General features: G+C 36.1%; 1 protein-coding gene across 1 annotated transcript in view; it reads right to left on the bottom strand.

Moving 5' to 3' along the window:
* The window catches only part of DOCK10 (dedicator of cytokinesis 10), a 385255-nt gene that overhangs the window by 135867 nt on the left and 222140 nt on the right, over positions 1-27248 (bottom strand). The window contains exons 5-7 of the mRNA XM_044669448.1: positions 21833-21905; positions 21287-21409; positions 20741-20875 (exon numbers count right to left, since the gene is read on the bottom strand). Of these exons, the coding sequence (XP_044525383.1) occupies positions 20741-20875; positions 21287-21409; positions 21833-21905 (331 nt within the window). The remainder of the gene's footprint in view (positions 1-20740; positions 20876-21286; positions 21410-21832; positions 21906-27248) is intronic.

Here is a 27248-nt window from a genome sequence, read left to right on the forward strand (position 1 = left end):
AAGGCTCTATCAAAATCCATGCCTTAATAAGGTTTGACTTTTCAAAGTCAAATTCTTCCCTAGTCCATCATTGATAAAGGATGAAAAAAGAGGGATGGGGGTGAGAAGGTGAGGAAGAAATCATATCTATTCAAAGCAGTTTCATGAACCCTACCTGAAACTGGCAGAATCTCAAGACAATGTGGACAGAGTATTGAGAAGGGAAAAGAGATCCAATATGGACCAAAGTTATTTCTACTTCCTGACCTTGGTCAAGTGAGAACTAAAATATACATATGAAAAATCTGGCTGCTCAATAAATGCTTCCAAATGTTTAATTTCAACCTGAAATAAGTTATGCACACACAAAGAACCAAGAGTTCTAGACAATGCATTCTACCAATAGCTTAAGTGTGCTATCCTCTTATTTCAAGAAGAAAAAGCTATTAGCTCTCAACTCTGGGTACAATAGAACAAAAGACTATAAAGCTTTCATCTAACTGCATCCTTTTTAGTTTTGATAATTATTAAATACACTTGTAAAATATATTTGGATTTTTAGTTGCTCAAACACAAAACTGTCAAATATTATTTTCAATCAAGTGACTCAGTCATTCAGCATGCAAGAGAGATACTTATCTATGCCTATTATAAAGTCATGCTTCATATAACCTGTTTATGCCAACTCCATTATAAGTCAAGAAAATATAAAATATAAAAAGGATTTAATACAAAAATTTTTTCTAAGTCAGTTTGATTGTTCTGGTCTCTATCATCTGTTGGGTCTCAATTTTCCTCATGCAATTATCTATAAATAGTCCCTTTGTTGGCCAGTCAACATTACATTTTTTAATTCTATCATTCTGTGACAACCTTACAAGTCTCATCTGTTGGGTGTGACACACTGTACATAGTTGAGGGGAAGAAGAGATGATCTGTGAAGAAAAAGTTAAAAGAGGCTATTTAGGGGCTTCAGGGGAAACAAAAGTCAATTGTAGAAAAGAGATGTCCAGAAGCTTCTCAGTTGCTCCCAGCATCATCTCTGGAACCACTCAAACATAGTTGATGGGGCAGTTGATGAGTAATTTTCTTGCCTCAGGGGTAGCCTGGAAAAAGGTGAAATGGAACTAGACTGGAGGCATGGGGTACAGCCTTGAGTGGTAGCAAAGCTATCTCCTTACTGCAGAACAGGAGTTCAGTCAGTGACTTGACCAGGATTTAATTCTCAGTTCAATCAATAACTTGGTCAAGATATAGTTCTCATGGTCCCAGAACAGAACAGAAACAGAATACATATATGCCAAGATGTCATTTGGTCACTACAAATTTGAGCCAGCAGTAATCTCTAGGACATAACAGATATGAAATTATGGCAAGTTCAGAGCCAAAATTGGTGGTAATGATTTATCTTTGTTAAACTGAGCAGTACTAAGGCTAATTATAAGCTTTCATGTTTAGTGGGTTAAAATGCTAACACTAGAGTCCAAAAGACTTTATCTCTGGAAGAAAAAGTAACTCAAATACCACTAGAATCTAGCTTAAGGAAGAATAGCTGAAGAATCAACAAGACAAGCCATAAATTAGCCAGCAACTTTACTACAAAAAAGGCCTGGACTATATATAGTTAGTTCATTGCTTCTTGTACTTTTAGTGTTTTTGATAGGAATGGGTCAAAGACTTTTTCTGTATCTATTGAGATAATCATGTGATTTCTGTTGGTTTGCTTATTGATATGGTCAATTTTATGGATGGTTTTCCTAATATTAAACCATCCTTGCATTCCTGGTATAAATCCAACCTGGTCATAGTGAATAATCCTTGTGTTAACTTGCTGTAGTCTTTTTGCTAGTATTTTATTTAAGATTTTTGCATCTATGTTCATTAAGGAGATTGGTCTGTAGTTTTCTTTTTCTGTTTTTGGTCTGCCTGGCTTTGGAATCAATACCATATTTGTGTCATAAAAAGAATTTGGTAAGACTCCTTTTCTTATTTTATCAAATAATTTGTATGGTATTGGGATTAGTTGTTCTTTAAATGTCTGATAGAATTCTCTTGTGAATCCAACTGGCCCTGAGGATTTTTTCTTAGGAAGTTCCTTAATGGCTTGTTCAATTTCTTTTTCTGAGAGGGGGCTATTTAAGTATTCTCTTTCCTCTTTTGTTAATCTAGGCAATTTATATTTTTTGTAGATATTCACCATTTCACCTAGATTGTCATATTTGTAGCCATATAATTGGGCAAAATAGTTCTTAATAATTACCTTAATTTCTTCTTCATTAGAGGTGAGATCACCCTTTGATACTGTTGATTTGCTTCTCTTTCTTTTTTTAAATTTCATTAACCAGTACTTTGTCTATTTTATTTTCCTAGCTCCAGAAATTCAGGGCCTTTTATAGTGGCTTCGTGTGCCTACCCCTCTTCACAAAGGCCAATCATAGCTTCCAAATTCCCCAGCACTGCCCAGGAGGCAGTGTTTGTGGGAACTACTTCTCACCTTCTGGAGAGTTGAATACTCATCAAAAGATTTCACAGATTCCTGGCTGATTGAGGTGTGAATTTTCATTTCCTGGCTGATTGAGTTGAAAGGGTGGAGAGCTCCTCCACTAGTGCTAAGTAGGGCATTCAAACTTTTGTTGATTCAATTCAAAAGTGGATAAAGGAGAGTTAATCCTGTCTTCACAATGTAGTGAGGTACTAAGTAGGGGTACTTATGTTATTGTTAACCAAGTGTTAACTCAAAATAGACAAAGGGAATGAAGAATTCCCTTTCACTAGTGTAAACTCAGAATAGTCAAAGAGAACAAAGAATTTTCTTTCCACATAGTACATAGTTGATTTTTGTATATGTGCCAAGTACTGCTGAGAAGAAGGTATATTCCTTTATTTTTTTTAAACCCTTGTACTTTGGTGTATTGTCTCATAGGTGGAAGATTGGTAAGGGTGGGCAATGGGGGTCAAGTGACTTGCCCAGAGTCACACAGCTGGGAAGTGGCTGAGGCCAGGTTTGAACCTAGGACCTCCTGTCTCTAGGCCTGACTCTCACTCCACTGAGCTACCCAGCTGTCCCAGTATATTCCTTTTTATCCCTGTTCAGTTTTCTCCAGATATCTATTAACTCTAATTTTTCTAGCATTTCATTCACTTCTCTTATTTTTTTCTTATTTATTTTCCAGTTTGATTTTATCTAATTCTGAAAGGGGAAGGTTGAGATTCCCCTACTAGTATGGTTTAATATCTATTTCCTCCTTGAGTTCTTTTAATGTTTCCTTTAGAAATCTAGATGCTAAAGCATTTGGTGCATAAATGTTTAGTAATGATATTTCTTCATTGTTTATAGTATTCTTTAGCAAAATATAATTTCCTTCCTTATCTCTTTTAATCAGATCATTTTCTACTTTAGCTTTGTCTGGTATCATGATTGCTACTCCTGTTTTTTTCTTACTTTCGATGATGCATAATAAATTCTGTTGTAGCCTTTTACCTTGAATCTGTATATCACTCTGCCTCAAATCTCAAATGTGTTTCTTGTAAACAACATATAGTAGGATTCTGGTTTTTAATCCACTCTGCTATCTGCTTCCATTTTATGAGTGAGTTCATCCCATTCAAATTCAGCATTATGATTACTATGTATTGTCCTCCATCTTGTTATCCCCTTTAAATCTTGCTCTTTTCTCTTTCTCTTAGTTCCTCCTCACCAGTGTTTTGCTTTTTGTCACACACCACCCATTTCTTCCTCACTCCAATTGTCCCTCCCTCTTCCCTTGTCTTATTTCCCTTCTACCTCTTGGTGGGGTAAGATAGAATTCTATACCACACTGATTAGGGGAATAGAGAATTCTATACCACACTGAGTATACTTGTTTTAACCCTCTCTGATCCAGTTAAGAGGAGAGTAAAGTTTAAGCATTGCCAATCACCACTCTAATCTTCCCCTCTCTATAATAATTTTCATGCCTCTTTATGTTATATAATTTAGCCCATCCTATCTCTCCCTTCTCTTATCTCTCAGTGCAACCCTCTCTTTCAGTCCATAATTGATTTTTTTACACATCATTCATATGCATACATATCATTCCATATCATTCCATTTACACATACATCATATCATCATATACATCATATTATCATACTCAGCTTACTTTTCCACCTTCTTTCTGAGTAAATGACTTCTGTCGTCTCACTACTGAGAATAATTTTTGAGAATTACAGAAATCCTCTTTCCTTGTAGACATATAAATATTTTGACCTTAATAAGTCCCTTAAATTTTCTCTTTCATATTTCTCTTTTTGGCCTTCTCTTGTATCTCATGTTTGGACTTCAAATTTTTTGTTTAGGTCTGGCTTATTCCTCAGGAATGCTTGGAAACTTTTATCCTATTGAATGTCTATTCCCCCCCATCCTAAAATAATATACTCAGTTTTACTGAATAGGTGACTCTGGTTGGTAAACCCAAATCTTTTGCCTTCCTAAATATCATATTATATTCCTTTTAATCCTTTTATGCAGAAGCCACTAGGTCCTTTGTGATCCTAATTGTAGCTCCATGGTATTTGAATGGTTTCTTCATGGATGCTTGAAATATTTTTTCTTTGGCTTGGTTGCTCTTGAATTTTGCTATTATATTATTGGAAGTTGTCATTTGAGGATTCCTTTCTGGGGATGATCTGTTAATTCTTTCAATTTCAATTTTGATAATTTCTTGTAATATGATGTCCAAGGTTTTTCCTTGATCATGACTTTCAGGTAGTCCAGTAATTCTCAAAATGTCTCTTTTAGATCTATTTTCTAGGTCAGTTGTTTTTTACAATAAGATATTTCATGTTTTCCTCAATTTTTCATTCCTTTGATTTTGCTTTATTTTATCTTGATTTTTCATGAAATCATTAATTTCTAGATGGTCAATTCTGACTTTTAAGGCCTGATTTTCCTGTGTCAGTTTTTGGTTCTCACTTTCATTTTTCTTTCCCACTTTTCCTCTGCCTCTCTTAATTGGTTTTTGGAGTCCTTTTTGAGTTCTTCCAGAACTCCAGAATTTTTAACTCTTACCTTCTGTCTTAGGACTGATACTAAGTATTAGTTCCAATATTTGATGCACTAGATTATTTTAAAGGTGCTTTCAGCTGCAAATATAGGTTTCTCTCTAATTGAGATATACAATTCTCTCTAATTGAGATGATGTAAGGATACATCAATTCTATGAAACCAAATTTTGTTAATTAAAAATTTATCTAAAATGTTTCCTTATTCATTATTATTGGAAATAGAAATAGTACAAGACCTTGTAACAGTGGATAGAATGCTGGGCCTGGAGTCAGGAAGATTCAGCTTCCTGAATTCAATTCTGGCCTTAGACACTTACTAGCTGTAAGTCATCTAGGTAAGTCATCTAACCCTCTTTGTTTCAGTTTCCTAATTTGGAAAATGAGATGGTAAACCATTCCAATATCTTTGTCAGAGGTCATGGAGAATTGGACAATATTGAAAAACAACAACTACAGAAGCAGTAACTATTATATGCCACAGATTTTTCTTTGAAATGGTTCTTAAAATATGGTTTGTTTGACAAATTTAGGGTGTTCTTGTAAGAAGATATGCCCTAGTTAAATGCCCATTATTAATTTCCTCAAGTTAATACCCCCTGTCTTAGGTACTGACAAACCAATTTCCTCATTTCTAAATTGATTGATTTGGACTAGATTACTTTTTAATGTAATATATAACTAGAGCAACTTGAATTCACCACATTATAGATTTTGAGTTTTGAGGCACATTAAATATTATCTAGACCAATGATTCCCAAAGTGGGTACTACCTCCCCCTGGTGGATGCTGCAGCGATCCAGGGGGAGTGGTGATGGCCAGAGGTGCATTTATTTTTCCTATTAATTGCTATTAAAATTAAAAAAATTAATTTCCAGGGGGCTAAGTAATACTTTTTTTCTGGAAAGGGGGCGGTAGGCCAAAAAAGTTTGGGAACCACTGGTCTAGATCAAAATTTTCATCTAACAAATAAGGAACTTGAGACCCAAATGCAAGATTGTAATAAATAATCCACTCATCACTAAGCTTTTTTTGAAATACCTACTATACGGCAGTCTTTTTGTTAGGTTTGGGGGATACAAAGACCTGCCTTAAAGTAGTTTACCTTCTATCTAAATGCTCAAAATGGTCAATTTATTAAATTCTCCATGAAATATACCATTCACCAATATATCTAGAAATAATTTCTCTTTCTCCTAACTTTTTACATCATTCATCACCTGAATATATTTGTTTATCACTTATTATTTGGGCTGGACCTCTTACTCCAAATTCAACAGTATTTCAAACTCTGGATATTGTATAGTTTTTTTATAAGGCACCCTAAGTTTGCTGTGTAAGAATAATGGTAATAACATACATATACATTCATATATATATATATATATATATATATATATATATATATACACCCTTCAGAAGAGTGCAAAAACTTTACATACTCATTTCATTTGAGTCTCATAGAAATCTTCTGAAGAAGGTACTACAGGCATTATATACAGATGAGAAAATTGTAGTTCAGAGAAATTAAGTGACTTTCTAATGATTACATAACTAATAAATATCAAGAGGCAAGATCTTAACACAAATCTTCCTAATTCAAAATGTAGCTTTCTGCCCCCTCCCTATCAGGAAATTCTCACTATTAAAATTTTCTTCTCTGATGCAGAACTTCAATTCATTTTGTAATTTAGAATTTTAAATTCTCAAAGAGAAAATTCTCATGTCAGGACACTAATTTTACTATTATGCTATGATTTCTTATAGTAAAAGTGAGCAAAGAGAGTTGAAAACCACTTTCTTGGAGCTTTCTAAGTGTGCTAAAAGCTTAATGACTTGACAGTGACCACAAGTGATTATGTGCCAGAGGCAAGACTTGAACTAATATCATCATGAACCTAATGTCAGCCCTCTGCCCACTGTGCCATATCTCTTCGGATTTATTTACTTTCTTATTTTACTAGTTATCTTTTCATGCAGAAAAGATCTAAGCAAATTAATTCTCTATAGGTATTTGGACCAAGGAGACTAGGGAAATTGGGCATGTTTTACTTGATATGGGAGTCATTTATACAGAAGCATTATACATTATACAGAAGCAGCTGGAGGAATTGAGGTCCCTCCCAAAGGGAAAAAAATGTATAGTGTGCTCATCTGTAAAATGGAGATAAAATCCTTGAAATATACCTTGGTGGGATGTAATAAGGACAATCCTTTGTAAATCTTAAAATGCTATTTATATAAATCTCTATTATTATACACGAAAGATTTCATCTGATCTTAACAATAATACTATGAGGCAAGAAGGTAAGGAGGTATTATCCTCAATTTATGAGAGAAGGAATTCAGGCTATAAGAGATTAATTGACTTGCCCAAAGTCACATGATTAGTTAGGTGGTAGAGAAAGGACTAAAATCCAGCTCTTATGATTCTTACTCACTTCAGTGAATACCTTATTATTAATCTAAAGGGAAAAAAAGACAGGTAAGAGGAGATTTGGGAAAGCAAAATAGCATATAAAACAAAGGGATTAAGGAGAAAATGTCCATTTTAAAAAATGAAAAACCAATCAGATTTTTCCTGCCTAAATTGTAACAATTAGATTGTTAGCAGCTGTTAATTACCAAAAACAAGAAAGAAAAAAGAAATAAAGGAAGGAAGGAAGGAATAAAGAGAAAGAAAAGAGGAAAGGAAAAAAGAAAAGAAAAATCAAACTAAACTAGATCCCCATCCTCCGAAAGAAAAAAACAACACCAAAAACACAACAATCCTGGATACTCATAAATCATAGAGGCATTGACTAGAGGATCTATTTACATAGATAATATTGGCAAAGACTAGTGTATTTTAAAGAGAAATCATTGGCTCATAACATTTCAACTATAGTAGAAATAATAACAAAGGTGGAAATTGCTTTAAAAAGAGTATATGGCTTTGTCTTTTGTTATTTCCAAATGAAATAAATTTTATGCTGAGCATGTTCAAGTTTTGAATTGTTTCTAAAACTAACATGAAACAATTAGCTTAACCTATGTAGTCTAATGAGTTATTACTATTACTCATTATAGCAGGATTATAGTTCACTAAAAAGAAAATATACACCCTGAAAACCATTGGCCTTTAAATATAGATACCTAATGACAAAAGATTTCAGTAGCAAAAGTTATATTTTTAAATTGTTCTTTTAAAAAGCTTTATTTGATGAAATGCAGTTTTATTTCAAAGTAATGGAATGAAAGCAGCAGGAAGAGCAAGTAATAAATATTAGACAGAATTGAAAAACCCAGGATAGTTATGTGAGGTCCATCATTTGCTAGCTCAATGACTTTGGACAAGTAAATTAACCTTTCCTGACTGTGTTTTTATCTGCAAATCATTACAATATGTGGCATTATCACAATGCAATTATTTCATTTACAAATCTACCTAAAAATAATTAAGTATAGCTTTACCACTGAAGCCTGGGGCAGTTTAGCAAAGAGTCAGCTCTCTGTATCTTTTACAGAGGGAGACATGACTTCTGAGTGGCTGAGAGAATGCTGACAATAAACCTGCCAGCACATAGGATTTATTTCAGTTTGTTGAGGAGAGGGGCTTTGGAAGCAAACATGGAGCTCTAGGGAGGCTGTTGAGAGAGAAAAAGACTTTCAAAAGGTAGACTGCAAACCTCAGAGCTACAGATAAGCATGAGAGCAGCCGCTATCATCTTCCTTGACCTTTAGGACCTAAACTATAGAAATTATGAAGCTTCTGTGGGTGAGGGTCTCTCTTCTGGGTTGTATAGAGATTTTATTTACTCCTGGGTAGTCTTTAATATTTTCTAATCTGTAGGACTTTTCTAATGTCCATTTTCTATTGGTTTGGATAAATAGATTTCCTTGCTACTAGTTATTTGTTATGGTTTTTGTGTAACCTTTATTTGATGGTAAGGGACTAAGTTGCTGAGTCTGAGCTAAGGGTTACCTTCTCCCTGAAAAGCAACCACAGAAATAGCTTTCTGTTTTAATTCCTTAACACTGTCAACCCAGTCTAGGACATTTGAGGGTGGCACAATATGTTGAATCTCCCTCTAGGAGATAAGAGAAGTCACCCAGTCTCTGGTGGTCCTTGATCCTTTTTGCTAGACTGCTGGCATTGCAGACATAGCCCTCTTCCTACTTTTAGCAAAAGTGGATCAAGTCCCAGATTATATCTATTCATTCCACTTGCGTCTATCTAACTCTTTCTCTCTCATATTTTTATGTTACATACATTTTATATAGTTCTTGTATATACAATTTATATAAGCATTATTATAATTTACATTTTTATTATTTAATTTTCTATTATAATTAGCATTTTATTATTTAATTTCATATTATTTATTTATTTTCTATTATAATTTACATTTTTTATTCCAACCCATCGTACAAGCAACCCTTGCCTCTTAAAGGGGGCATTTAAAAATAGAACATTTTGTTAATATCTTATTAAATTAATATTTTCCATTTTATAATGAAAATAAACAAAATGTAAGGGAGTTTATGTTTAAAAAGATCAAGATGTCCTGCTACCTGTAATCAAGATGATAATGGCATCTAGAAAAAGATCAGTGAGATGTTTTGATGATATTCATACATCAGAAAATATACTAATGCTATTAAGAGTTGTTATTGTAAAGCCCTGAAAAAAAGTTCCCTTCTCTTTTCAGATTGTGATATATTTTTTACTTGATATAGACTATTGAGCAACCAGGTTGATTTGTCATACCTCATTTATACAAGTGATTCAGAAATACGTCTCTAGAATGGACCTTTCCTTTTAGCCGTATTTTACCACTTCTGAGAACTTGCTGTATGTCATATCTGCACCTCAAAAACCGCATTTCTAACACATGATATAATGGAAAAAGTATAGATTTTAGATTTAACTTTTACTCTGACATTAGCAGTAAAAAATGTTGACTCAATTTGTTGTCACCATAGTTTAGACTTTTGCAAAATAGGATAATGTTATTTGTACCATCTACTTCACAGTGTGGTTGTGTGGAAAGTGGTTTTATAGCCATAAAGCTCTGAATTAGGAGTTTTTTACCTGGGTCCAGTGACTCTAGGAATACATGTATAGATTTTAGGGGAATCTATTGAACATGGGTGGGGAAAAATTAAATCATTATTTCAGTCATTTGGTTTCCTTTGTAATCCTCTTTATTTTATTTTATGCACTTAAAAACATTATTCTAAGAAGGTTATCATAGGTTTTGCCAGGCTGTCAAAGTAGTCCATGGCATAAAAGAGGTTAATAATAACTAATATTTATATAGTACTTTCTATGTGCCAGGCACTGTGCTAAGTAGTTTACAAATATGTTCTCATTTGACCCTCCTAGCAGCCCTGGAAAATAGGTGCTATTATGATCCCATTTTACAGTTGAGGAAACTGAGGCAAACAGCAATTTAAATGACTTGCCCAAAGTTAAAGAGCTAGTAAGTGTCTGAGATGGGATTTGAACTCCTTTCTGATTCCAGGCCCAGCCCTCTCCACCTAGTTGTCTTCAATAAAATAGTTTAAGAATCACTTATACAGATAAATAAGTTCACTATGATTCTCTCTAAGATCTGCCCTTTCTCCTAATTCCTAGCCTCTTCACTTCTCTCGATGATACTAGTATTCTCTCAGTCACCAACCTCAACTCTTCTTTTTCCCTGTTTTGCCATTCCCCACTATTTAATCAGTTTCCAGGTAGGATGGATTTGATTTATGATTTTTTGCTTTTGTCCCTTACTTTCCACTTAATAAAATCACCCTAATTCAAATACTTCATGCCTACATGTTTGTTTGTTTTTTTTAAAAATTTTTTTAAACCCTTACTTTCTGTCTTGGAGTCAGTACTGTGTATTGGCTCCAAGGCAGAAGAGTGGTAAGGGCCAGGCAATGGGGGTCAAGTGACTTGCCCAGGGTCACACAGCTGGGAAGTGTCTGAGGCCAGATTTGAACCTAGGACCTCCCGTCTCTAGGCCTGGCTCTCAATCCACTGAGCTACCCAGTTGCCCCCCACCCCCTACATGTTTTTAATCGTTTTTCCTACCTCTAATTTCTTCCCTTTCTGAGCCATCCTTTGTGCTGACATAAAAATAATTGTGATTATATCATTCTTTGCTCCAAATCCTTAGTGATTCCCCATTGTCTAGTGAATAAAATACCAACTCCTTAAAATAGAATTTGCTGCTTTCCATAATCTGAATCCAACTTACTTTTCTAGACTCATTTCATAATGATATATGTTAACAAATCTCTTATTTGCCCACCTTTGGCTACAACCAATATGGACTGATCATTGTTCCCTGATCTCCTACTGCCCCCTATTGACTCTGTATATTTGCACATGATCTATCCCAATGGCTGAATAGATTCCCTGCCCTTACATAACTGGTACAGTAGATAGTGCTGTCCTAGAATTAGGAAAACTAGAGTTCAAATTAGGACTCAGATACTTTCTGGTTAAGTGGCCCTGGGCAAGTCACCATCTGCAACTATTTCTTCACATAAATAAAATCTGCTTCCCAGGATTGTTATAGAAATAAAATCAGATAACATTTGTAAAGTACTTTGCTAACCTCAAAGTACTATATAAGTGCTAGCTATTGTTATCCATTGAAATCCTTTTCTTCTTTCAAGGCCAAGGTTATGTATTCTTCCTTCTCCATCATACCTTCTTTCTTCTCCTTAGCCCCCCACTAAAAAGAATGATCTCTCCCTGTTGAATCTTTCAGCCTGCTCTATTAGACCATTTCTATACACATGGTCATGTGCATATAACATTTCCCTATCTCCCACTAGACTTGTCATCTGATTAGATTTTGGAGAAAGAAGAAGGAAGAGCCAAACATGATTCTAAGGTTGCAAACTTGAGTAACTTTCCAAAAAACTGGGGAAATTCAGGAGAAATTTAAGCTTTTTAGGGTAAATAATTAATTCTGTTTTGAACACATTGACTTTGAGGTGCCTATTGGATAGCCATTTGGAGACATCTAGAAAGCAGTGGATGAGACAAGAATTCAGGAAGAATTCCAAGTGTGGCACTTTCTTCCACCAATGAAGACTGACATCAGACTCAGGGAATTCTGTGAAGGTATAGAGATATTAAGTGACTCATGGTCACACCACTAGAACATTCAGAAATGGGACTTGCATCCAGGTCACCATGACTCAAAGGCTGACTTTCCATTCTACTGTGTTGCCTTTTTAAAGAAAGTCTAAAATTCAACTTAGTTTGTTTGTCCTTAATCAACCAACTGGTTTTAAGAGGTTTTACCCAATAACTCATCACTTTGTCATTCTGTAATGTTGGACTCTGTAGGCCAAGAATACCTCCAAGGTGAGAATGACTTGGACATTGACTGATCCCTTGTAACAAAACATCTTGCTACTTCATAGAAAGAAAGTTATGTGAAAAATGATCACTCTGGAAATGGAAATATCCTTGTTAAGATTTATGAGTATGGACGGCTGTATAGGACTTTCCTCAACATATATTTTCTGTAGGGGGTGCTAGAGGTCTTCAAAAGTCATATTTAAAAAGAAAAGCTAAAGGTATGGAAACTTTTTTTAATAATGTTTATTGTCTTTCACTTTCTGATCTACATATTCAAGATCTCATTTTTTCTGTTGTAACATAAAAGTTGGTTAATCATATGGTATTGGAATGATAGGCAGCATGACATCAGCAGATAAGGTATTGAATGGGGAATCAAGAAGGTCTTGGTTCAAATTCCAAATCAGACTCTTACCTACTCTGTGACTCTGTGGTCTCAATTTTTCTCATCTCTAAATTGAGAAGATGGAACTCGGTTCTCTAAGATCCCTTCCAGTTCTAAACTGATGATTTCCTGATCTTTTCTATATATACTACAATGAAATTAGGAAAACATATTCAGGCTAAGAAACTGAAAAGAGAGAGGAACAGGCATGGAAGAGGGCTAGTATGTACAAAAATGTCTTTAGTAGGCATTTGATGGCCTTCAAATACCAAATAGAGGAGTTGTTATTTGATCTTAGAGGTGATAAGAGCTGCTGGAGTTTTATGAATAGGGGAGTGATGGGGTCAGATCTAAATTTAGGAATATTACAGGGAATGGGTTGTGGGGAGTAGAGTTGGGTAGAAAGATGAAGAAGGGGATCAATAAGAAGACTATTTTCAAGGGAACAAGTGGACAGTTACAGCAATAGTCTACATGATGAGGTTTGACCTTGAACATCAATGAAATCCACTGAAGAAATGATGAAGCAACTTCTCTAGATTGATGTTACTCTCTTGAGACTACAGAAGAATGAAAATGGCTCTTCTGATGGGTTAGCACAAGGACTACTGGGAACTTACAATATCAAAAGAATATGATCTGTACATGGAAACCAACATCCAATAATGGATGAAATGTTAAAACTAATGTTAAATGGTTTAGTTATTGAGTGAGCTGGGCTAACCGACAATTTTTTTGCTTTTTCTGGTGTAAGAAAGTGAAGCAACAAAAATATATTTCATATTTGTTGCTTAGTCGTTTTAGTCACGTCTAACTCTTTGTTACCCCATTTGGGTTTTTTTGGGCAAAGATATAGGAGCGGGTTTGTTGCCATTTCCTTCTCCAATTCATTTTACAGATGAGGAACTGATGCAAATAGGATTAAGGGACTTTCCCATGATCACACAGCTATTAAGTTTCTGAGGTCAGATTTGAACTCAAGAAGATGAGTCTTCCTGATTCCACACCCAGTGCTTTATCCATTGTGCCACTTAGCGGCCCATATTCCCTTTACTTCACAAATTTAACATCTGTTTTGTGCCCCATACTTGAATTTGCTTAAGTAGGTTCATAAGAACATCATGGAGCTAGATTAAAAAGTATTTCACTTGCCAAAATCAACTTAATGTACGTGGAAAAGCAATCATTAAACTTTCCAGCTCAATGTCTATAAAATAAAGCTCTCTATCTTTAACCTATTGCTAAGGGATATTTTTTTTCAAACTTATAGCCTAATAGTCCCCTTTGTGGCCAACAATAGAAAAATACCTCCTCCCTCCATTAAGTTCTTTATTGTCCTTTCCATATGGAAATTTGGCATCTCCTTTAAAATGCAATTATCTTCTACTTTTGCTGGATTGCTTTGCAACACTTAATTAATTCTCTCTTCTTAAAGTTCAGCATTATTGCTTTCTGGAAGAATTCCAGATTTTGAAATAAGAACGGTCCAGAAAAATGCCAGACCTAAAATGTTCGAAAGATTTGAATTTGGTGTCCATGATTCCATCCCATTCTGGACTTATCCTTGTGATAATATCCAGTTCAATAGACAGTTAGGTGAATAATCTAGCTTGCTGGCTTAAGTACTTTCTCAGTTAGTCAAAAAACATTTACTGAACACTTTTTATGTGCCAGGCACTGTACTAAGCTTTGAGGATTTAATGAAAGGCAAAAATGATGCCTGCCTTAAGGAGCTCACATTTTAAAGGGAGAAACAACATATAAATAAGTAGGTCAAAGTCCTAGGTAGCACAGGTATTCAATGGTCAACTCAGGATTTGAACAGATGTCCTTTGACTCCAAATTCATCATTCTTTCCATTGTAGCATAAAAAGCCTGCTATGCGCCAGGCACTGTGCTAGGTTCTGGGACTACAAAGACCAAAATGAAACAATTTCTTTCTTAATGGAATCCATCTTTCTATCGGGGAAAACAATATGTACACTATAAGAAAATCTGAAAGAATACAGTGAGAATGAAGAGTAGTTTCAGAGAGGAATGTTATAGCAGTTCAGGGGACTGGAGAAGGTCTCCTGAAGAAGGTGGGATTTGAACCAGGTTTTGAGGGAAGAATAAATGAAGGGCTAAAGGTTAGGAGGGAGAGCATTCCAGAGATGAGGGTAGTCCATGCAAAGGCCCAAGAGGTAGGAGAGTAAACATTTTGTGTAAGGAGCAGCAAGCAGGCCAGTATAGCCTGATTATAGACTATGTATACAGGAATTAAGTGTAAAAAAGATTAGAAAAGTAATAGATTATGAAGAGCTTTGGATGCCAAACACAGGACTTTATATTAACCCTAAGGCAATAGGGAACCATTGAAGTTTACTGAGTCTAGGAATGGACAAGAGTTGGAGGAGATTTGATGGCATTAGAGAAGTTTGGAAGAGAGGAGGTTTGGGGAAAAGATGAGATCTGTTAAGTTTGAGATGCCTACAAGACATATAATTTGAGATATCCCAAAGATAATGGTGATCAGACTGTGAGCTCCTTGAAAGCAGAAACTGCCTTCTTCCTCTTTTGTATCTTCAGTATTTAGGAGAGTGCCTGGAGCATAGTAGGCATTTATTGAGTGCTATTGACTGGCCAGGACAATAGCTCAGGAGAGAGAGTAGGCTAGAGATATATCTGGGAATCATCTGCACAGAAAAGTTAATATAGAGATAAAAGGGAAAAGGATCTAAGACAGAATATTCACGGTCAGTGGGAATGATATGGATGAAGAAACAGTAAAGGAGACTGAGAAGGAGTCATAGAGATAGAAGGATAATCAAGGGAAGAAGGAGGAGAGAATATCCAGGAGGAGAACGTGATGAGCAGGGTCAGATACTACAGAAATTTCAAAGAGGATGAGCATTAAGAAGAGATCATTGCGTTAAAAGATCACTCTATTGCAAATATGAATAATATGGAAATAGCTTTTGAACAATGATGCATGTTTAACCCAGTAGAATTGCTTGTCAGCTCAGGGAGTGTGGAGGGAAGAGGGGTGGGAAAAATCATGATTTATGTAACCATGGAAAAATATTCTAAATAAATAAATAAAATTTAAAGTTGTATCAAAAAAAAAGAAGAAACCAATGGATTCAGTAATTAAGAAACCATTGGTAACTTTGGAGGGAGCAGAAGGAACTCTACTTTAAGCCAGAGAAAGCCTTTGCTTGAAGCCACTAGGGAAGGAGATAGTTCTAGAGCTTAGGTCCCCTGGACTGGCTGTACATGATATAAGGATGATTCCCAGATGAAAGGTGCAGCATTATAGAATTCAAGCAGGTGTTCCTAAGTCAGAGCTCTTTTAAATATTATGAATGTGGATTTGGAAGGAATTAATTTAAAAAAGCTTATTTTCTGGGAAAGATAAGATCCTTTAGAACCTGAGTGGATACAAGTGGAGTTACTGTATAAATTATTATTTACATACATACAATTACAGATGATAGTAAATATTATTACTTGTTATACATGTGAGGTACCACATCAGTACAATCAGATGTAAATCTGATACATCATGGAATCAAACTTAATTTTCAGGTATCAAAAAACTTGAGACCATAAAGTTATAGATTTAGAGCTTAAAGGGACCTTACAGGTCATTTCTCTCTGGACCTCAGTTTCTTTATTTGTAAAACACAAGAAGAAGGTTATGGGACTAGATGACCTCTCGGTTCCTTTCTAGCTCTAAATCTATAATCTTATGAACTAGTCAAACTCCTTCATTTTACAGATGTGGAGAGAGATCACTAGAAAGGCTAAATAACTTTTCCAAAGTCACATAGTGACAAAATTCTCTGTGACTTCAACCCATGTTACCTGAAAGATTAGAAAGGAAGCCTACTCATGAGCTTCCATTTATATGCCATTTAACGCTGGCCAGAACAACTTAACATTGAACAAACAGAGCTGGCTTGTTCACTCTATGATACGTTTCATACATATGCCAACTTTAGGGTGCAGTAGGATCTTAGAAGAATGAATGGGAGAAGCGAGACGTAATGCAGCACTTCTCCAGGAGGAAGTCAGTCCTGGTCAGGACTCAGTGTACTACAAGAATGACCTTCATTATAGCACCATCCAGAGAAACCACTTAATTGTAATCAAGTTCTGGTAATTAGAGGTCTGTACGCCTAACACATTCAAGCAGAACATCTGGGTCTTTGATTTCTAGCAGAGATTTCTGAGAGGCTTTTGTTTTGTTCTTTACTTACAATCTATCATTTAATCTATAAGAATATTATTGCTGCCTTTAATGCTTCCCTTTCTACCAACAAAACACTCTCTCTTCCTTCCCAGGCAACTTAATTTCTTTCCAGCTAATAAGAAGGTAGGATTAAAATTTCAATATCTCTGTGGGTTTGCATGCTGTATGCATGAAATCTCACAAATGTTGTTTTCTGGGCAAATTGTACTAAAGCTTCTGGCCTCTCTGAGGGAAGAGCTATCCAGCCAAAGGGAAACAAAGAATGATGCAATTATCTGGGGGATTTCTGAGCATCCAGAGAGCTAACCAGGATAATTTGTGCAAAAATAGCCCACAAATGACCTTTCAGTGGTGACCCAAGTTCATGAGATGACTGCAACACTTTGCTTTGTGCTGGACATATAGCCCTGGATGGAGCTAGCTGAACACACAGTTCTGAGATAATTGGCCTGGAATATATAGGACCAAGATTGCTTCTCTAAATGATGACTAAAGTGATCACATACCTCTTGGCTCTCCAAAGTTCAAGGGACCTTAGAATATTATAAACCACATCCTGTTACCCAAAGTGGGCTGAATCTTGGGAAACATAGGAAAAGGCAGAGATCTTAGTCAATATCCCTGTGACTCCCCCCCCAAAAGGTAGGTAAAGGTGGGTGAGGGAATTTGTAAAATAGAGCCTCTACTTTATTTATTTTTATTTTTTTTAAAACCCTTTCCTTCCGTCTTGGAGTCAATACAGTGTATTGGCTCCAAGGTAGAAAAGTGGTAAGGGGTAGGCAATGGGGGTTAAGTGACTTGCCCAGGGCCACACAGCTGGGAAGTGTCTGAGGCCAGATTTGAACCTAGGACCTCCTGTCTCTAGGCCTGGCTCTCAATCCACTGAGCCACCCAGCTGCCCCCCAGAGCCTCTACTTTAAAAAACAAACAAGTCCTTACCTTTGGTCTTAGAATCAATACTGAATTCTATTCTAATGCAGAAGAGCAGTAAGAGGTAGGTAATTGTAGTTAAGTAAGTTGTGCAGGGGCACAGAGCTAAGGAGTGTCTGAGGTCAGATTTGAATCTAGGACTTCCCATCATCTAGCTGCCCCCACCATCTACTTATAATAATTCAGTCTCAGTATCTAAGGTACTCTCTGTTGCTCTCTCTCTCTCTCTCTCTCTCTCTCTCTCTCTCTCTCTCTCTCTCTCTCTCTTTTCTCTCTCTCTCTCTCTCTTTACTCTCTCTTTTCTCTCTCTCTCTCTCTCTTTACTCTCTCTTTTCTCTCTCTCTCTCTCTCTCTGTCTCTCTCTCTCTCTCTCTCTCTCTCTCTCTCTCTCTCTCTCTCTCTCCCTTTTTCTGTCTATCTGTCTCTGTCAGTTTCTGTCTGTTTGTTTCTGCTTGGATTAAGGGACCAAGAGAGGCAAACAAGCTTTACCTAACACATAACAGATCTTGACTTCCTTTCTGACTTTACACTGACCATTCCTCATACCCGAAAAGGGCTTCTTTCCCATCTCCATTTCATGGAATCCTTGGTTTCCTTAAAGACTCAGCTCAAGTATCACGTTCCATGAGATCACCCCCAGTCCCTTTGGATGCTACTACACCCCACCTCAGAATCACCCTGCATTCATTGTGTATGTCTTTTGCATAGATTTAGATCTGTACCAGCTGTCACTCCCATTTCAATGTAAACTTCTTCAGTCTAGGAAACTGGCATTTTGTCACTATATCCCCAGGGCTTGGCACAGATACTGGCACATAGTAACTGCTTAAAAACCTGTGCTTGATTTAATGATTCAATGAAGCAGGAGTTCATATTGTTCAGTGGCTTATTTATTAGAGGCAGCTAGGTGGTACAGTGGGTAGAAGCCTGTAGCTGAAGCCAGAAAGATTTAAGTTCAAATCCTACTTCAGATACTTAAAAGCTATGTGTCCTTTTGCAAGTCACTTATCTTTCTTTGGCTCAGTTTCCTCAACTGTAAAATGGGGATAAAAATTGCATCTATCTCCTAGGGTTGTTGTGAGGATCAAATGAGATAATATTTGTCAAGCACTATATGAACCTTTGGTCAGTTAAATATAGAATGGATAGAGTGCTGGACCCAGTGTCAAGACTCATCTTCCCAAGTTTAAATATGGCATTAGATACTGTGTAATTAGAATTCTTGAACCCTTGGACTTCATCTCCCAGAATCCTTTTCCCTTCATCCACATAGCATCCTTACATACTGTAAATAAGTTTGTTGTAATCCTGCCCTCTTGCTCTCTTTTCCTGTGTGAGTGGCTGGGAAAGCTGGCTTTTACTCAGGCTTTTACTTTTGTTTTTTTATTCCTTTTACTTCAAGTTATAATTAAAAAATCTTATTAAATATAATACTTGGAGTTATTGTATATTAACTTTTAAGCTTATACTTATTGGCTGTGTGACCCTGGGAAAATCACTTAACCCTGTTTGCCTCAGTTTCCTCATTGATAAAAGAAGCTTGAGAAGTAAATGGTAGCCCATTAAACTATATTTGCCAGGAAAACCCCAAATGAGTTGTTAAATAGTAGGACATGGCTAAACAACAAATGTAAACCTAAAAGTCATTCTATAAAGTGAATCATTATCATTATTTAAAGTTAGAAGAAAATTCTAGAGGCGATTTAGTTCAACTCTATCATTGTGAATATGAGGAGACTAAGACCCTGAGGTGGGGTAGGGAGTGTGAGTGTCAAATGCTAAATACACTATATTTGATCATTGTATAATTTTATGTCCTTTATAACTTGGTCCTAACCTGTCTTCTCAGCCTCCTTTCAAATACCTATGCTCTGTCATTGAGTCAAAATGAACTTTTTACGCTCTTTATACTTTGATACTTAATTACTGGTCTCCATATCTTTGAAGTGGTCATCCCTGAACCCTGGAGCACATTCTCCCATCACCTCTGGCTCTTGGAATCCCAAGTTTACCTTCAGGTTCAGCTCAACCATAATTTTTGAAATGAAGCTTTTCAAAATTCTCCCAGATGCTAGTACTCTCTTATTGAAAGCAACTTGTACCTATCTTTTTTGCCCATATATGTATGCCATTAATGTGTATTTGTATATGTATATATCTATATATATCTATAAATAAACAATAAAAATAGATACATACATACTAAAAAATCTAATCTCTCTTAAGAACATGTAGTGCCTTGAAAGCATGCATAGTTTTTAAATTTGTGTTTACATCTTCAGACCTTGACACCGTGCCTGGCATTTAATAAAAACTTGAATGGTGATTTTTGATTTTTATTTGTTAGAAGTTTATTTATGTATTTATTTATGTATACACATGTGTATATGTGTTCATATATACATGAATATTTATATATGTGTTTTATATAAACATATGTGTTTATGTGTGTGTATATATGTCCATACTTATATATGCGGAATATTTCATGATCTAGAAATAATAGAAATAAATAAAATATATTCACATATATGTGTATATGGATATACATGCAGTATATATGCATACTTACATATATATATTCACACATAGCTGTAAAAATACATACAAATACATGCACATCTGTGTGTATCCAGGAAAGACTTTGATATAAAAACAAAAGGAATCAATAGAATAATTTTAAAAGATAAAACCATTACTAAGTAAATACTATTGAAATAGGATAGCTAAAGTAAGTGGAAGGAATATAGACACAGGGGTTATAAATGAACATTTTTCCTCAAGCAAAATCTCAAAGAAAACATCTCAGACTCACCTGCACGACACCCGTACAAGAATCCAAAAAGATGCAGCCTTTGGGTTCTTTGGATATTTTCTCATCTTTGTAGAAGTTCATAATGTAGGAATTATCTGGCAACTGAGTCAGCTGAAAATAGCGTTTTTTGAAGGACTAAAATGAAGCAAAAAGGAAAATAAGAAGAGTTAAAATTGGGTGAATCATAAAACATTATTCAAAGAAATTAGAAAAATTAGGAATGTCATTGAGTTCCTTCATTTCTTGACATTGTTCAGGAGATAAACTCTTTTTTAATACCATCATATTCCATTTTTTCTTCTTTTTTAAAAAAAAACCCTCACCTCTCTTAGTATCAATTCTAAAACTGAAGCAATTGTAGCAAGGTTTACAACTGATATTAAATGACTTGCCAAGAGTCATACAATTAGACATCATACTTGAGAACTAAAATATTAAGGGGGGGACACGAATACAGACACATATGACAATATCTCTGTTGTGACTCCCAATAGGTGGTACCCTAAAAATAACTACAGTAAATATGAATGACGTAATTATTCTTACCCGGACGGTGATGCTATTGTTGACAGTGCTGTTAAAATTCCCCTTGTAAAGCCAGCCAGACTTGAAGACTCCTGGTCCTCCTGTTCCTCCACCTCCCTTGGAAGATGAGTGGGATGTGGTGTCCTGTACAAAAAATATGCAGAATACTGTAATGATTTCTTTTGTAAATGGGAGATAGATGATGAATTCATTGTCTGGAGTGCCATGAGCATATCACCCTCACAGGTGGCAACCTGTTTATGGCTTAGTTAAGAAATTATAAAGTTCTTTGGACCAAAGAGATGTTGCCCAAGATCACACAATAAATGTAGAAACCAGACTGGAATTCAGCTTTTTTCTGACTACACATCTAGAACTTACTTTATTATACTACGTTGCTTCTGAATTTGGAGGCATCTAATTTAAAATGAATCAGTCTCATCTCCAGACCATTTTATTTATTAGACTGTAGGGCTTAGTGATATGGTTGTTCCAAATGTAGAAAGAACACCCTGGGGAAGTGATATCTACAGGCTGTAAATGTCTGACTTTGAACAGTCTACTCACTTCATCCTTATCAGCATCTTCATGGTCAACTTCAAAGGAATGAGAAGGTAGTTTCTCTGGTCTGAATTCTGCTCTGAAAAAAAGATAAAGAAACACAGTGATCACAGAATACTACAATAAAATAAAAATAATAGAAATACTTCTTTTCCAGCTTCCTTTTATGGGTTGTCTTCTCCCATTAGATTCTTTTTTTTTTTAACCCTTACCTTCCATTTTGGAATCAATACAGTGTATTGGTTCCAAGGCAGAAGAGCAGTAAGGGCTAGGCAATGGGAGTTAAGTGATGTGCCCAGGATTGCCTAGCTAGGAAGTGTCTGAGGCCATATTTGAACCCAGGACCTCCTATCTCTAGATCTGGCAGGAGCTGTTCTCCTCAATAGGTTCTAAGCTTCTTGACTTTCTTTTTTCCTATTTGTACCCCCCTGCTCAGCACAGTACCTGGCACATAGTAGGAGCTTAATAAATGTTCATTGGGGCAGCTAGGTAACACAGTAGTTAGAGTGTTAAGCCTGGAGTCAGGAGGACCTGGGTTCAAATCTGGATTTTGATACTTCCTAGCTGTGTCACCCTGGGCAAGTCATTTTACCATGATTACCTAGTCCTTACCATTCTTCTGTTTTAGACCTGATACTAAGACAGAAAGTAAGGGTTTTAAAAAAATGTTTATTGATGGACTGACTACATATTAGTTGTGAGACCTGCTTCGATGAGGAGAGTTTCCAAATTGGAAGCTCACTACATGAACAAAATCACAGATCAGCCAAAATAAAACACATCATGGGGACAGGTGGGTTGCTCAGTGGATAGATTACCATGCCTAGAGATGGGAGGTCCTGGATTCAAATCTGGCTTCAGATACTTCCTAGCTGTGTGACCCTGGGCAAGTCACTTAACCCCTATTGCCTAGCCCTTACCAATCTTTTGCTTTAGGACCAATACATCCTATTGATTCTAAGATGGAAGGTAAGGGTTTACAAAAACCCAACACATTGTTTAGGTCAGGGTCCATGAATGAATAAATAAATAAATATATTGTACATAATATTTTTACATTTTATTATATTTATTTACCATTAAAATCCTGTATATTTTATTTTCTGCATTAAAAAACATGATTCTGATATATTATTCAGTGGAATTGCTTGTCAGCTCCGGGAGTGGGGAGAGAAGAGGGCAGGGAAGGAACATGGATCACATAACCATGGATAAATACTTAAAAATAAATAATTTAAAAATAAAAAATAAAAACCAGATTCTGAGAAGAAATAGGCTTTGCCAAACACAAAACTGTACTAGGAGCCCCTGATTTACATAAAGGAAAGTCTTAAGAGACCTTAAAATTTTTTTTCCCTATCTAATGTTGAAGTTCTCCTTAAGTACTGTTATCCTCACTTTATGAAATGTAAATACCAATAAGAATGGAGGCAAATGTCACACTCAAGCCTAGAGACTGACAATTTGAACAAAGGTGTGGTTGGAACACTTCAGTGTCACTGAATACCAATCTTTCGCTCAGACCACTAGGCTGTGCTGCTTCCCTAATTAAGGCTTCACAATCAGCTTTATTCCAAAGTTGTCCATTGGTGCCCAAAGGCTCTGTTTTATCTAGGAGATCCAGAAAATTCTCTCAGTAGGACCGTTACCAATCATAGTATCATTGCAGCAATATCACTGACTTGCTCTGCAAAATGAAAACCAGATTCCAGGAGGCACTTTAAAAAGGCTGTATATGACTTCCCTTTAGAGGGAAGCAAAAAAAAAAATGAATTGAGCCAAGCATGTAGACATTTCTAAATAAACAGCCATTTGGCTTTAGGGATAAAAGGCTGCATCCAGATATTTCTCCTTTCCATCAAGATATTTGATGTTGTCTAGACAGAGCCACAGGCTTTCTTTTGGAATCTAGAAACCAGAAGCAAATTCTATTTTTACTTTTTTAAAAAAAATCTTCACTCACTCATAAAATAATGCTGATAGTCTAGATTTCAAGAAAAAGAAAAGGGAAGAGGCAGGGGATGGGATACTCCATAAGTAAATGGAAAAACAAGAATGCTTTGTATTTGCATTGATTGGGTCTTTACTAAGTGTACCGAAATTCCTTTATGAATGTGATTAAAAAATATTCCAAGAGAATATACTCATTTTACATAGATGGATGTTAATATGAATTACAGAGTTTCAAGACTTGCCAAATACTTAACATGCATTCTCTCACTTGAGACTCAAGTTGAATGTATAAATGGTATAGGTTTATTCTTCTTATTTTACAAATGAGGAAACTGAGGCTCATAGAGCTTCTGGGGTAGTATCAGAGGTGGGATCTGCCCTGAGTTTTTCTGAAGCCAGTGCTCTGTCTTTGAAGTCATACTGTAAAGGATCAGTTGACTTATCAAACCTTCCAAAGTAAGTCACGTGGAAAGAGTAAGATCAACATCGCTTTCTTTTCATTCCTGCTCAAAAGCTACCCTTGGTCCAAGCTAAGGAAAGAGATGTTGGAACAGAGTAGAGATTCTCAGACACTAGATTTCTGTATGACCTTGGATAAGTCATTTAGCTTCTATTTGCTGCAACTATAAAATGGAGATAATAATAGCACCTTTTTCACAAGGTTGTAAGGATCAGGTAAAATATTTGTAAAAGGTTTTGCACAGTGCCTTGTACATAATAGGTACATAGAATTCTAAATTCTTTAGAGGTAAGGTGAATAGGCAAGGCAAGTTCCAGGACCAGACTATCAAAGGAATCCAAGCCACAAAAAGATGTTAAGAACCTTTGACTGAAAGGGTAGCTGCAGAGGAGTTTGATTTTGGTGATTGATTGTTCAAGGCTTAGAGAATCTAGAAATGGTATTTAGAACTTAGAATTCAGAACAAAGAACTCTAAAATGTCTTAAATGTCTATAGGGGTATGTAGCAGAGCTAGGGGGAAAAGAGGGTTTTGAGCTCAGATCTTCTAACTAATTCTAGGTATTTTTTGAGGACATCACCTATTTTGGCAAGATTAGACCTATGGTCATCAAAATCCAGCCATCAGAAACGTTACATTCAATCAATCACTCAACACATTTATTGAGTTAAATTTAAGGGTTAAAGAGTAAGTAAGATGGGTGGAGGCAATGAGAATAGGCTGCTTTTTCCATATTTAGATTCTTTTTTGATAGAAGATTTTAATAAAGGAGAGAGTAGAGAAGAGGGGATGAGAGTCTGATGGAGAGGGGAGATGAAGATGGTGGAAAAACTGGGGGCACTGAAATCTTCCCCTTGCTTTATAATTTTGTTAAAAGCTTAGACCAGCTCTTCTTATTTTCCAGTTGTGTCTTCCATGATTATAACTTTGGATTCCCAGGAATGATTGCTTTCCAGGGAGTGTAAACTAGCTCGTCCCCTTCTCTGTTTCCAGGAGACATTAGCTATGGAAAAGACAGTAAGCAGGGACCTCTGAAATAACATTAGCAATACCCACTGGGGAAGGTTGTGCATGATCTATAGCACTTTGAGAGAAGAGAAATCAAAGCAGGCTTTTATGAGGCCACTGTAGACTCACAGAAAGGTCACTGGGCTTGCAAATGGAAAAATTGGATTCAAATCTGCTTATTTTCCTTATCATTTGTACGATCCTTGGGCAAGTCACCTTACATTTGCTCAGTTCCTTCATCTATAGAATAAGTATGTTGGGCCAGATGATCTCTGAGTTCCCTCCTAGCTATAGAATTCTTTGATTTTTTTGCTAGCTTTTTGCCAGAAAATTTTCATAAGAATGTTAAATTTATGTAAATCCAGGGGATGAGTATAGTTTAGAAAGAGAGAAGAGTGACAGAACTGACCTTAAATCATGGCTAGAATTTTATATAAACCCTAAGAGGGAAGAAGGATGGAAAAAAGCAGGGCAGCTAGCTGGCACAGTGGATTGAATGCTTAAATCTAGAGTCAGGAAGATCTGAGTTCAAATCCAGCCTTAGACCCTTACTAATTATGCATATCACTTAAACTATTTTGCTTCAGCTTCCTCATCTGTAAAATGAGCTGGGTAAGGAAATGACTAATCACTCCAATATTTTTGCCAAGAAAACCCCAAAGGGGGCCACAAACAATCAGACATGGTTGAAAATGACTAAAGAACAATGGTAAAAAGTAAAGGTTTTTGAATTCAGACTACCATATTACGTCTCTGGCATTGGGCAAAGAATTTTGACCTGCCTGGGCTTTGATTTCTTCATCTGTAAATTGAAAGTCAGTTAAATTACTTTTATGCTATTTTCCAGCTTTGTTTTCTATGATCTTGTGTGTCTAATGAGCCACTAGGCTCAAAGTGTCATATGTTCTATGTAAAGGACATAATAAGACAACAACCATAGAAAGTTCTTCTGAATGGCACAGGAGCCAGTGTAGACCTCTAAAGATAATCATCTTGTAAACTGGGAAGAATTCTAGTTCTAAAAACACTTCTGCAATGACAACTTTAAAGGCAGCAAACTTTAGAGATCAGAAAATGACAAGGACAGACCAATGATGCCACATGATTAAATTCTAGTTACTCATGGGCAGGTTCAGAAAAAAATAAAGACTTGTGAGATGTAGTTTGCAAGAGATGAGAAACTGAGTGTGCCATTGGGATTTATCTTTCTGGAAGTTTTGTCCAAGAATTAAAAAAAAAAACATTTCTGTTCAGAGTCCTATGTTAGGTGGTTCTCTAGAAATGCAAAGAAGTATTTAAGATCTTTTTTTCTTCTTTTTCCTGAGGCTATAATTGACAGTTAAAAGAAGGGTTTTTCTTTTTTTTTTCCCCCACTGAAAAAAACTGTTGAACAGACCAGCTGGTTCACTCTTCTGTTAAATTGCTGGGAGGCCATGTGCTATTCAAATGTTATGCCACTGTGTGTCATAGTGTTCTTGAAAAATCTGTTGTGTTTTTCTGTTTTTGTTTTTTGCTGGTGCCAGTTCTGATTAGGTATTGTAAAGTGCATATCTGAATAGATGGTATGGCTAGGAAAAGGTTAAAAGATTGCTTCTGGGACATGGCCTGTGTGGGGGAATTACTGGTTTGGTCACCCTATTCATGGTGATGATGTGGATTTTATACGGGCATCGTTATAGTGAGGGCACTGTGGGGAAATGAAAATATGGACTAAAGAATCAAAGAGGTGAAGGAACGGAGGAGGAAGGGGAGACACATTACTGAAACTGTCAGAAATAATAGCACTTTTTGCCATTCCCAAAGAGAAACTTCCAAATGGAATGCTTTGAGGGAGACTTATTGAGCGACCCCGTGCGCCCACAGACCTGCAACTAGTGAGAAAGGCAGAGATCTTGCTGGTGAGCAGCGTGACCGCGATGAGAGGAGAAGCATGTTAGTAGAGTGAGCATCACCACACTCATGATTCAATGAGACTATTTCCTTTAGGTGCTCAGGACAAAGG

The sequence above is a fragment of the Gracilinanus agilis genome, chromosome 3, assembly GCF_016433145.1.
Source record: "Gracilinanus agilis isolate LMUSP501 chromosome 3, AgileGrace, whole genome shotgun sequence".
NCBI classification, from domain to species: Eukaryota; Metazoa; Chordata; class Mammalia; order Didelphimorphia; family Didelphidae; genus Gracilinanus; species Gracilinanus agilis.